Source organism: Myripristis murdjan, chromosome 24, assembly GCF_902150065.1.
Source record: "Myripristis murdjan chromosome 24, fMyrMur1.1, whole genome shotgun sequence".
NCBI classification, from domain to species: Eukaryota; Metazoa; Chordata; class Actinopteri; order Holocentriformes; family Holocentridae; genus Myripristis; species Myripristis murdjan.
Genome location: NC_044003.1, coordinates 4,642,755 through 4,654,360, shown reverse-complemented (window position 1 = coordinate 4,654,360; position 11,606 = coordinate 4,642,755). Strand labels below are relative to the sequence as shown.

Sequence of the window (11,606 nt, the reverse complement as noted above, 5' to 3'; positions counted from 1 at the left end):
TTAAATATGTAGCTGTGAGTCTCGCTGTTTAATGTACAGTGATAATGACACAACCATGTAGTGATTTTCTGTAAAGCAATACACTTCTGCATGCCAGGTGGTCTACTGTACAAATAAAAAATATGTATTACCTTTATTTAAACTTGAAAATCACTGAGGTTTTGCTGTCATATACTGTGATGTTGGGTAAAATGACATATATAAAAAAAAAACAGAATACAAAACACACACACACACACACACACACACACACAAAATAATAATGGAAGCAAAAAGGGGCAAATAAACATATTTTTTTTATTTTGAGTTTTACTAGTTTGTGAATAAGTGAATATTTATGGTGAACGTCATGTATTCTCCTTCTTATTTTTATTATTATTATTATTATTGTTATTATTATTATTATTATTATTGGCCTTTGCCCCTGCTGATCGCCAAATCATCTGGAAACCATTTCTCTCCATGTATTTTCTCATTAACAGCGAGACATTTATTATTTTGCATGCCTTTATTAAGCACAGTTATAGAAAAATAGAGTTACAGCTTTGCCAATATATATATTTTTTTACAAGATTACACAATTCCAAATGCAATTCAAATTTTCCTTTTCATGAGGACGGATGGAAAATGGCTGGAGCTCAAACTGTGCTTGGTGCCGGCAAACATGATTTCAGTTCAGAACCACGAGGCCTGATTGACCCCAGTGGCTGTTAAAGGAAAAATCCGCCCTAAAATACTGGGACACTGTTCAGAAAAACAAACAAAGGAATAATAATAATGCAGGTGATGGGTGTCGTGTTTCTGTCTCCATCCAGCGGTTCGGCGTCTGTTTTCCTCTGGCCAGACGAGGTGACGTCACGTCCAAGTGTTTCCAGTTTTTTTATTTTTTTTTGACATCAGAAAACATTTCAGGGTCTAAAACATGGACAGTAAACGTCAGGTTTTGCTGTCAGAACCGCACAATCAAACAGTGAGGCCTTCTTCTCTCTAGAGCTGCCATTTTGCGTTCAGCGATCACACGGGGAGAAAATCGTAGAAGAAGACGAAAATCATCAAGGACTCCTAAACTAATTATTGTCTAGTTCTGTCGGAAAATAAAACCTGGAGGATAAATAACAAACCAACATGGCTGAGCTGTAGATCAACAAGCGGACTGAACTTAATCTTTATTAAACTAATGTTAGCTGTGACCGCTAGGCCGGCTAACAACAGATGCGTGATGAGGCTGGGTGTGTTTTATTGCTGCTGACTGACACAAAACTTGTTTTTCCACCATTTTCTAAAAACTTAAAGATTATCACAACTTCATACCTCGGTTGCCTGTTTTTTTTTCTGATTTTCCAAGTTCATATTTGACTTTGAATGGTGTTCATGTGAGATTAACAAGCAGGGAATTTGTTTTTTTGGTACATCCGTCTGTCTTTGATGGAAAAGACAGATGACAAAAGTCCTTGTCTTTCCCATGGACGTTGTCGCAAGGCTTCCTGGGAAATGTAGTATTGGGGTTGGGAAGGGTGTCCCTGTAATCCTCCAGCTGTAGTCAAAAGTGGACGGTAGAGAATTTGGTCAGTTGTGAATCTCCTCGGGAATAAAAAACACAAATCAGCGTCACGATATCGTCCGTCTGAGTTTGATCTGGTCAGGAGGCTGAAGACAAACCGTGAGCTTCCAGCTGCTTGCTCAGTGGACTGGGAGGTTTTCTGTCTCCTGCAGGAAAAACAACAGCAGCAAAATATTATTTTTCACCACCACCATCATCACAATTACCACTATCATCTATACAGTGCATTTGTCTAATTTAGCAATCTACATTACGTTACAAATTCTCCATATTTTAACCAAATTTCTCTCATAAAACAAGTTGTCATCGGCATATTGTGACATATTTACTCATCGGCTTTTTTTTTTTTCTATTTTATTCTAATGTTGTTTTTTGTTTTGGTTTATTATTTGTGTTATTTTTAGTTGTTTATCTTCTGCTATTGTTCTTCCCCTGTTGTCCTTTCCCCATCCTTAATTCTGCTGCTTTTGCTGCTGCGATGTTTTCCCCACATGGAGCAATAAAGTTTCACATCCTCCTCCTCGTCATCATCATTTTCTTTCCCTTTCATTGCTTTTTTTTTTTTTTTTTTTTTACAAATTCATTATTTCTATGGTTTGTTCCTGCATATATTATACTCTAGTTGTGTTTTTACATTCTGTTTTTTTTATTTTATTTTTTTATTTATTTTTTTATTTTTTTTATTGCTGAACGCTGTTGCTTTTTTCATTTTCTCTTGATGGATAAATAAAGTTTCAGCTCCTCCTCTTCCTCCTTCTCCTCATCATTTTCTTTTCATTTCATTGCATTATTGTTTTTTTTTTTTTTAATTTTATTAATTCTACTGTTTGTTCTTGCTTATATCAAATTCTAGTTGTGTAATTTTTGATTCTGTTTTCTTTTTTTCTTGCTGAACCTGGTCTCTTTTGCAATCTTTTTCCCAACATGGATAAATAAAATTTCACCTCTTCCTCCTCCTCATCGTCACATCTAATCTCACCGTGACAGTTACAGTATTTTGAGGGAAGAGTGTATTTGCCAGTCCATTTAAATTAGCAGTAAATTATAATCTGTACACGCTCTGTTCAGCTAAACCAGGCCTCATCATTAAACCTATTTTGAACTTGTTGACTGTTTCTGCGGCTGCATCTGCGACCTCCCGCTAGTCCAGAGGTCAGGATTTTTCCCCGTTCCATCTCTTCCACGGATTTCACAAATCTTCCAGAACGCACTCTGGTTTAAGATAATAAAAAAGCTTGCCTGCAGTTTATTCAGTCGCATTCACAGTTTACACAGCGACTGGATGTATTATATAATCTGAATTTTATGATCTGTAACATCGGGCGGCATCTGCAAACATTTCTGCCGACCTGATGCCAAATTTGAATTTTCCAGGGAAAACCAGAAGCGGCTCTCCTGTATAATTTTAGGCCCATTTTAATCTCCACATGACCGAACCGCCTCCGAAAAGCAAACACACACCAGACAGTACAAATATACACTGTTTAGCAGAAAATGAAGCCGCACAAAGTTTGTTTTTATAGCAGAGAGTGACACGATGGACCAACTGGAGCTTCTGGGCTTTCAGAGTACATGCTTTTTTTTCTTTTTTCTTTTTTTTTTTTTTTGATTTTTTTTTTTGTTTCCAGCCAAGCCATGAACTCTGCAGCTCACAAAAATAAAATAATAATAATAATAATAATAATAAAATAATAACTGAAAAAAGAATGGATAAATGAATGAATAAATAAAAATAAAAATGATACAATAAAATAAGAAATGAAAAAAAAATATATTTTTTTCAAAATTTAAAATATTGGTAAAGTGAACTCTGATCTGAGCAGTGAATATTAATAAAAACAAAATATGAAACATGGCAGTGTAATTTGTTTGGGGGAAACACCTTTAAATCCACATATAAAACGAATTAGGAGAAGAATGTTTGTGCTTCAGCAAAACGCAACTGTGCTCTCATAAAAAATCTTTCATCCCAAATCCATCAAATCAGTGCTAAAGAGCACCAGTTAGATGAAGATAACTTAAGCATAAATCTCATCATTTAAAAATCTAAAAATAAATCATTCATCTTATGGTTAAAAGTTACTAATTAGATTTTTAGGGTTAAAAAAAAAAATAATGATGAAGGAATACAAACCGACTAAACTACAAAAACTGTTTATCTGTTTTTGTGATACAGAAAGAAAAAGTTTTCTTCATGGGATCTTTGGTGACGTGGCGGTTCTACACTCCCAGAAAACACGGCACCAACACAGGACCGTTGCTCCTTCACCCTTTTTTAGCAGTTCCTTACGGGTTCTGGGTCGGTCCAAATGAGTGTTTTGTGCTTATATATAAAAGAGAACTGTTGTGAATGTTTCTTACGAGGTCGTAAAGGTCCAGTGGAGAACTGAACGGTGTGTAAACTTCTCCATGTCCTGACTTTATTTGATCCAGCATCACCAATCAGACCTTTAAATATATCAAAATAATCAATATATTTGTTTTGCAATTTTCTTGTTTTTTGCAAATAATTTGGCTTTTTTAATTAAAGTTCTGTTCATTTTTTGCTAATTTGTCAATCGCCTTTTCTCTCATGTTTCTGAAGGACATCCAGTATGTTTGTGCAGGTTTCAACACGTTAAATTTCTTTTCAGTGTCATAAATAAACACCGAAAAATCCCAAAGAGGAAAACAGTAACATGACCCTCCAGCATTTTCTGCGTTCTCACTTTATCGTGAACTAAATTAAATTAAAGAGAAATTAAATTTATATAGTTTGCCGAGGACCACTTGGAGGACCCTCCAGGACCCCTGGAGGTCCGCGGACCCCACTTTAAAAACCACCTCCTGAGAGAGCCTCTCTTCACAGCCGTGGTTCTCGAACTGTGGGTCAGGACACCAGGTGGGGTCGCAAGATAATTTACAAGATGATTACGTCACATTCTTATGACACAAACCTATTATCAAGTCAAATTTTTCTGTCATTTTTAAAAAAAAATTTCCTCACCTCTTGATCTGCTGTAACGATCAGATGAAGAAACCTGGAAAACATAAATTCTAATCTGCATGACGAGATTAAGGCTTCACTTATTTTGTAGCTTTTAAATCACTGCTAGAGATATTGCTTTAAAAATTATTAAGCATTTTTAAAATTATTTTTAAGATTTTTTACTTGATCTATATATTTATTTTTATATTCTTTTCCTAAATTTTATATTTCAGTGAAGTGCAGATCATTTGTATGTCCATTTGCTTTTTTTTTCACTGTTCAACTATTAAGTATTCTTGCTGTTAAGTTCTCATGTTTGAAAGGTTCCACATAGATAAATGATTTCGGAGTGCTGTGAGCATGTTCCTGTGGAGAACCTCTCTAAAATCATTCCTCACAGCATCGTGAAGGGTTCTGCTCTGGTCCCGGGCGGCTCAGCTGTTTTCTCAGAGCAGAGCTGCAGGTTTTTGGGAGGAGAATATAAACGCAGGCTCACCCTCTCTGTGTGAGTGTTTGAATGACATGGCAGCGTGGAAGTCTGTGCCCTGTACGGGTGTGCTGGGTGTCAGGCCGGGCGTCAAACTGGGCGTCAAACTGGGCGTCAGGCAGGCAGACTGGGACTGCCAGTGGTGCCCAGCGCTCATGTAGTTTCCTGCAGGCCCGTAAAGTCCGTACTGACTGGGAGGAGAATACGCACAGGCCGACACGTAGCTGGAGGACTGAGGGAGAAAACAACAAAAATGTTTCAAATTATTTCACCTCAAAAGACCAAGGAGGGTGTATCCTCATTTATAATGTTGTCAAGATGTAAAAAAAAAAAAGTAAAATAATAATAATATTTAAAAAAAAACAGTAAAAAAAAAAATACAAACTACCACAGCTAAAAGTCCAAATACAGCATAATAAACCTGCTATGGAGGAAAGAGTTTTTAAAAATTGTAAAAAATTTTTTTTTTTTTTTTTTTGAACAGTGCTATTTCTAGTATTAGTACAATCCTTAGTGTTAAAAGTAGTATTAACGATTAAGTCCATCTATTCATTATTTGTAGAATCTGGAGGATCCAGTGTGTGTGGGGGGAAAATAAATAAAAATCAACCCAACACTTAAACTACAAAATGTTAGAATGCAGTTTCATGTTATGTTTTTTTTTTTTTAATGAGGAATTTTGAAATTTGGAGAAAAACAAATCATTACATGAACCTGCAGACTGACAGTGTCCATCTCATCTGTAAAGTGAAACCAGGTGCAGCTGGTTTCACTTTACTCTGCCCTCAAGCTCTTATTCATCTCAGTTCTTCATTTTTGTGACTGTTGCACAAGTTTTTTTTTCTCCCTCTCTTCTGTTGTGATAAAGCCGGGACAGCAGTGTGCAGTGGTTTTGTTTTTGGGGTGGAGTCTTTCTGAGGCGTCGTGGGTCAAATTTAACAAAACATCGGTGAAGGAAGAAGGAAGGAGCCCACCAGCGAAACATAATCATTTATTTTCTCCACAGCTGCTGATGCTGCTGTAGATTTATTACATAACAGCACATATCTCCTCTGGTGCATATTATTATGGTAGTAAATTATTCTCCTGTACTGTAAATTATCTTCTGTGTGGAAGCCACTGGATTATGGTGGAATATATGTGTCATAATTTGACGTTATAATCCATATGGATACTAATTAATCCTGTTTATTGATGAATATAAGAATATTATCACTATCGCCACTACTAACACTGTTATTATCATTATTGTCATTGTTGCAATTTTATTGTTACTATTATCAGTAGTATTATTCAAGTTTTCTTACTGCTTACAGCGCTTTTATTTTGTAAAGTGCCTTACATATCTGTTTGATAAATTCTCTGTAAATGTAGTTTATTACTAATATTGTAATATTTGTCATAATTTTAGTAATTAAAGGCAGTAGGCTAGTTTATGAATTTTCCTCTAAAACCGTACTGGTGCTACACTACTGGTTATTGTTATCATTTAATGGTAATAATGAAGTAAATAAGCTTGAGGTGGGATTGCATTTGTTTTGTAAGAAAAACACAAATGGAAATGTGGAAATGTGTGTATTTCTACTGTGTGTTTCTGTGGTTTACCTGTGAGTGTTTGAGGTCAGGCTCGATGCTGGTTTTCTCCGGGCCTCCAGAGGGAAACGGCCTGTTGTTCATACTGGTCATACTGGTCCAGTCCTCCATTTTGGCTGCGTAGCCGTCCGATCCAGTCAGAGCTGAGAGCAAAACATCGGCGCCGAGTTAAACCTCCCTCACATCAGCAGCTCTTAAGGTGGAAAAACTAAACACATCCACCTTTACTCTCAGTCTTAAAGTCAGATTTTCCTCAATTCTGCTGTTTTTGGGGTGTATATTAAATTTAAGAAAAAAAAAAAAAATGACAAATATGATGAATAATTCCACTTGCTTCAGAAACATGTGTCAGTGTTTGGAAAGAGGCTGATCAAATCATTAATTTGAGAAAAATCCCAAGACAATATGATTAGAAAAAAGAAAATGGAATTATATCTTCACTTTGCCATTTTGTGCCATTTTTTTGAAAAAGAAAAATCAGATTTTAGGCTCCAAGGCAGACTGACTGACTTGTGAAAATGCTTTTTTCCCCCTCCACTACAGAGCTGTGTTTTATTACAAACAGCTGCTTTTTATTTAAGCTTTTGTGGGAGATTCAGGGGAAAAACACGATGCAAGCTGAACTTCAGGCCCAGGCAGCTTTGTGTTTCAGTCAGAAAATAAAAAAATATTCCTACAGTATGCCACATTCCTCCTCCTGTGTTTTGGTTATGGTTTTGTGCTTTATGATGCACATTACTCTGAAAGAGACACTGATCAGTTGTAAAGGGAAATGGTCACAAGGTCCAACATCCGCCTTCATACCCCAAAAACATTTTAGCTTCCCTAAATTCCCCCAAATTATATGCATATTATATGATATTATATGAATTATATGATTATAATTCCCTGATGTCAGATCACTATAACATTCCACGTTCTTATGGTGGATCTGAATATACTGTGTTTATGGTATTAACAGCCTGTTCCCATAATATTACTCTAAGGCCTTTAGTCTCCCTGTAATATTCCTATATACTTATGGTGCTCAGTATTACATTAAAAAAATAAATAAAACTGTATTGGAATTTAAGTTCTTTTACTGCACTTTCTGTCTCTCCTTTTTCTTTTTTTCTTTCTTTTTTTTTTTATCACTATACTATTCGAATAAAATTCCTAAAGGGACATTAAGGTCCAGTCATCTTCCTTAGCATGACTAGGCCTATACTAATACTACTACCAATAATTCTGATATAAACATTTTTAAAATTATTATTATTTCTAGTATCTGCTTGATTTTCCTCGCTGTGATGTTGTTTTTCCTAAAATGCAACTCCTATGGTGTCTCTGTAATACTCTTATAATATTTCCACAGGGACCTGAAATGTGGTGCTGAATAGTTAATCTTTTTAAATCTTCTATCATAATATTCCTATAATAAAGTGACTTAAAGTTTGCTTTTGATACTCAGTAGTCACTATTCTATTTTTACAGTAGGCTATATATTTTTATATCTACTAAAGTTTTTTTTTTTTTTTTTTTTTTTTTTTATGTTTGGCCCAGGTCTAGCTGCATGTAGTGACATCCTTTAAAAAATAAATGATGTTATTGCTGTGATAATTCCTTTGGGACTTCAGTGACTTCATGGCACTGTGTCGTGTTTTCTTTTGTTGTGTAAAATTTGGCAAACGGAGTTTTTCAAAAGTTTCGACATGTAGCCTAGTCCATATGTTTTTTTTTTTCCCCCTGTAATAATTGTAGCCTATATGTTAAGTTTCTTGTGATAATATTCTCATAGGAATCTGTGGTGCTCAACGCTGACATGACAGAGACCTTATGATATTTTGTGTTTTTATCTCCTGTGGTTATAATAATGTCTTACAATATCAATTCACAAACAGGCACCTTATCGTGCTGTATCGCTTTAATAATCCCATAATACTCCTATGGGAACTTTGTATTAATGGTGCGTGACTTCATTATTTTTATTTCCTAGAATTAGATTCCAACAAGGCCTCGCTCTCTGTCCTTTTACACTTGATTATAAGTTAAATGGAGATTTCAAGTTGTTTTCCACCGACCTGCAGGGTCCATGAAGGCCCGGATGCCCAGGATGTTGCTGACCGTGTGGACGGAGGGCCAGGCCCGCGGCAGGCCGACGTGCCCGGCGTGGCCTCCGTGGCCGCTGCCGGTCTTGGTCCCAGTGGGGGAAACGGGCCCCGGGTAGGAGTAGGGGTACAGCGGGCCGTAGGGCAGCTGAGGCGGGGCCGGCTTGCTGTTCTCATACTGGCTCGGCTGCGAAACGCCTCCGATTTTATTCCTCAAAATGCGGCTGATGGAGCTGACGGACGGGACGTTGTACTTGTCGCACACGCCGTCCGACAGCAGCCTGTCCCGGATCTCCCAGGCGAAAATGCCCGGGTCTCCCTGCTTGTAGTCCCGGATGCTCCGCACCACGTTGGGCGTGGTGACCCGCGGCTTGCTGCCGCCGATGGCCCCGGGCAGGATGGAGCCCGTCTCGTTGTAGCGGGCCAGGATCTTGCTGACGCAGCCGTGGGAGACGCGCAGCTGCCGGCTGATGTCGCAGGGCCGGATGCCGAGCTGCGCCAGCTCCACGATCCGGATCCGGACCGGGTTGGGCAGCGGACGGCCGTTCACAAACACCCCGCCGAGCTGGTTCACCTCCCCGTAGTTCTGCTCTGCACGAAAACACAGACGATTAGCAGGCGCAGGAGATGGTGCAGCTGAGGAATAATAACACTGACAGGAAGAAGAAGAAGAAGAAGAAGAAGAAGAAGAAGAAGAAGAAGAAGAAGAAGAAGAACTTATAAGTCTATTATTCTGGTTTATTTCCTGTTGTAGGCCTATAACTTAACTTGTATGTTTTACTTTTACTTTTATTTTTTACTTGGCGTCACCTGGATAAAGGAAATGGCACTACATAATCTCAAATATAATTATAAAACATTTACACATTTTTCAAAATAAAAAAATACATTTAGTCTTTATAGTTCAAACGGACCTGCTGCTGATACTCTGCTGTCCGCTACAGGAAAACCAACCAGGCAGATATTATTCATTCGCGGCAAATTATAATTTAGGAATTTATTTAGTCTGCTATTTATAATAAGTTTTATTCTTTCCTGTAAAGCTTTATGGGCCTGATTATGCCTGTTAACTATCATTACTTTTAAAAGAAAAATCTATATTTATTTTGGTTTAATTCTGGTTGTAATCTGTTTTATCGTGTGATACTAGTGAAATTTGTTAATTATAATCAGGAATAAAAAACAGACACGCTTACACACCTCAAAGCTGTGTGATAATACTGATACTAGCCTAATACGAACAACAACAACAACAACAGCCATAATAATAATAATGATGATGATAATAAAAGTAATAATAGGCATAATCATAATAATAATAATAATAATAATAATAATGATGATGATGATGATGATGATGATGATGATGATGATGATAATAATAATAATAAATGGGCCTAATGCTGAAGTATAAAAATAATGTGTAGGCCTAAGTGAATAATAATTTTCAGACTGATAAAAAAAAAAAAAACCTCATCTGATTGTGGAGTTTTTCATCCTGTGATACAGAGTAAAGCTAAATTCACAGCATTAGAAGCAGCAACTATATATCACCTATATCTGCACACGTCTCGTCTGTCAAGTTTATTTTCCATTTCATTTCGTTTTCTGCTGCTGCTTGTCGCTATGGGCTGCTGTTCGAGGATCCTAAATTAACTAAAGCTGCAGCAGTTTTTAAAATATCAAAATATATATCTGCCACGATTTTGTTTCATTCGACGCCACTTATTGTTATTTACCGGACGCGTTTATCCATGCTGAGGTTTTTCCTTGACAGCCAGTATTTCCTAATGGGCGGCCTGTAAGGACATCATCATCCTTTGTTCCGAATGAATCAAAGTTACAGGAGATAACGCATTTTTTTTTTTTTTTTTATTTCACCAAATTTCACTCCAGGCCTGATCTGACGCCCCTGTCCTGAAGAACAATTTGTATTACAACAGCCGAGTAAAGTTGCACTGACATTTCCAAACAACAAGCAGGCAACTTTTTTTTTTTGTTTTGCTGCCGAAGCCAGCATAAAAGGAAAAACATCGCAAAAAAAAAAAAAAAAAAAAAAAAAAAAAAAATCCCTACAGTAGGCTAAGCTGAGGTAAATCCAAGTTAAATATCCGCCGTTTCCAGTGTGTTGCTCTCTCTTTTCGTTTCCCCCTGCAGCAGATTTCTGCAAAAACAAAAAAGTAAAGTCCTCTTACCCATTGGCTCACCGGTTTCTGCATCAGCCTGCGTGTCAGAGCCGCAGCATGCCGCTCCGCTGTCCGACCTGCAGCCCGCAGACTGCGGCGGAGCAGCCCGACCGCTGGGTTTACCTCACCGGAGCCTCCTCCTCTCCCTCCTCCTCCTCCTCCCCCTCCTCCTCTTCCTCTTCCGGACAGAGAAGGTCATTAGACGAGGAGAGAGGCGTCGACACCCTCGAGAAAAGAGGCTACACAGGGGCCAGAAATTTAATCTAGAGCGAAAAAATCAGAATTTCGGTGCCACTGAGTCCCAGGTGAACACACTAAAAAAATCCACACTGTCAGATTCAGTGTTTAAATCTTGTTTTTAGGCTACTCATTTATTACCTTTAAACAAGTGAAAAAATGCCAGTAGGATGATGTAATCCTACTTGTTTCATTTTCATGACTCCAGTGATCTGCCTCACTCTGCCATGTCTCAACAGAACACGAAATCCTGTAAATAGTGAAATTGCATTGAAAACGAGCCAGATTTTTGAGATTTTTTTCACTGTTTAATGAGACTTGAAATGACTTGCGAAGTTAGAATATTTTTTTGCAGTGCAGTCACTCACCATCTCATTAGCTATATTACTGCACAATTAAAAATGAAAGTTATCAAAAGCTCTGCTAGTCTGGAGCGTTTTTTGCACTCTCTGTTTTTATTTTATGTTGTTCAGTACCTGGTCTTATC

At 37.5% G+C, this 11,606-nt stretch overlaps 1 protein-coding gene across 3 annotated transcripts; it reads right to left on the bottom strand.

Annotated features, from left to right (window-relative positions):
- Nucleotides 1–493: 493 nt before the first annotated feature.
- pax1b (paired box 1b) lies at nucleotides 494–10,962 on the bottom strand. Of its 3 annotated transcripts, none has more exons than XM_030047703.1 (5): nucleotides 10,892–10,962; nucleotides 8,670–9,282; nucleotides 6,622–6,752; nucleotides 5,026–5,248; nucleotides 494–1,707 (listed from the first exon to the last, which is right to left on the bottom strand). In XM_030047703.1, exons 1-5 carry the CDS (start codon nucleotides 10,913–10,915, stop codon nucleotides 1,640–1,642), a joined length of 1,059 nt encoding a protein of 352 aa, XP_029903563.1. In that variant the 5' UTR covers nucleotides 10,916–10,962; the 3' UTR covers nucleotides 494–1,639. The 3 variants fall into 3 exon arrangements, with proteins under 3 accessions (XP_029903563.1, XP_029903565.1, XP_029903564.1); XM_030047705.1 differs by having other exon boundaries at nucleotides 8,670–9,287; nucleotides 10,892–10,961; XM_030047704.1 differs by having other exon boundaries at nucleotides 10,904–10,956.
- Between the last annotated feature and the right edge of the window lie 644 nt (nucleotides 10,963–11,606).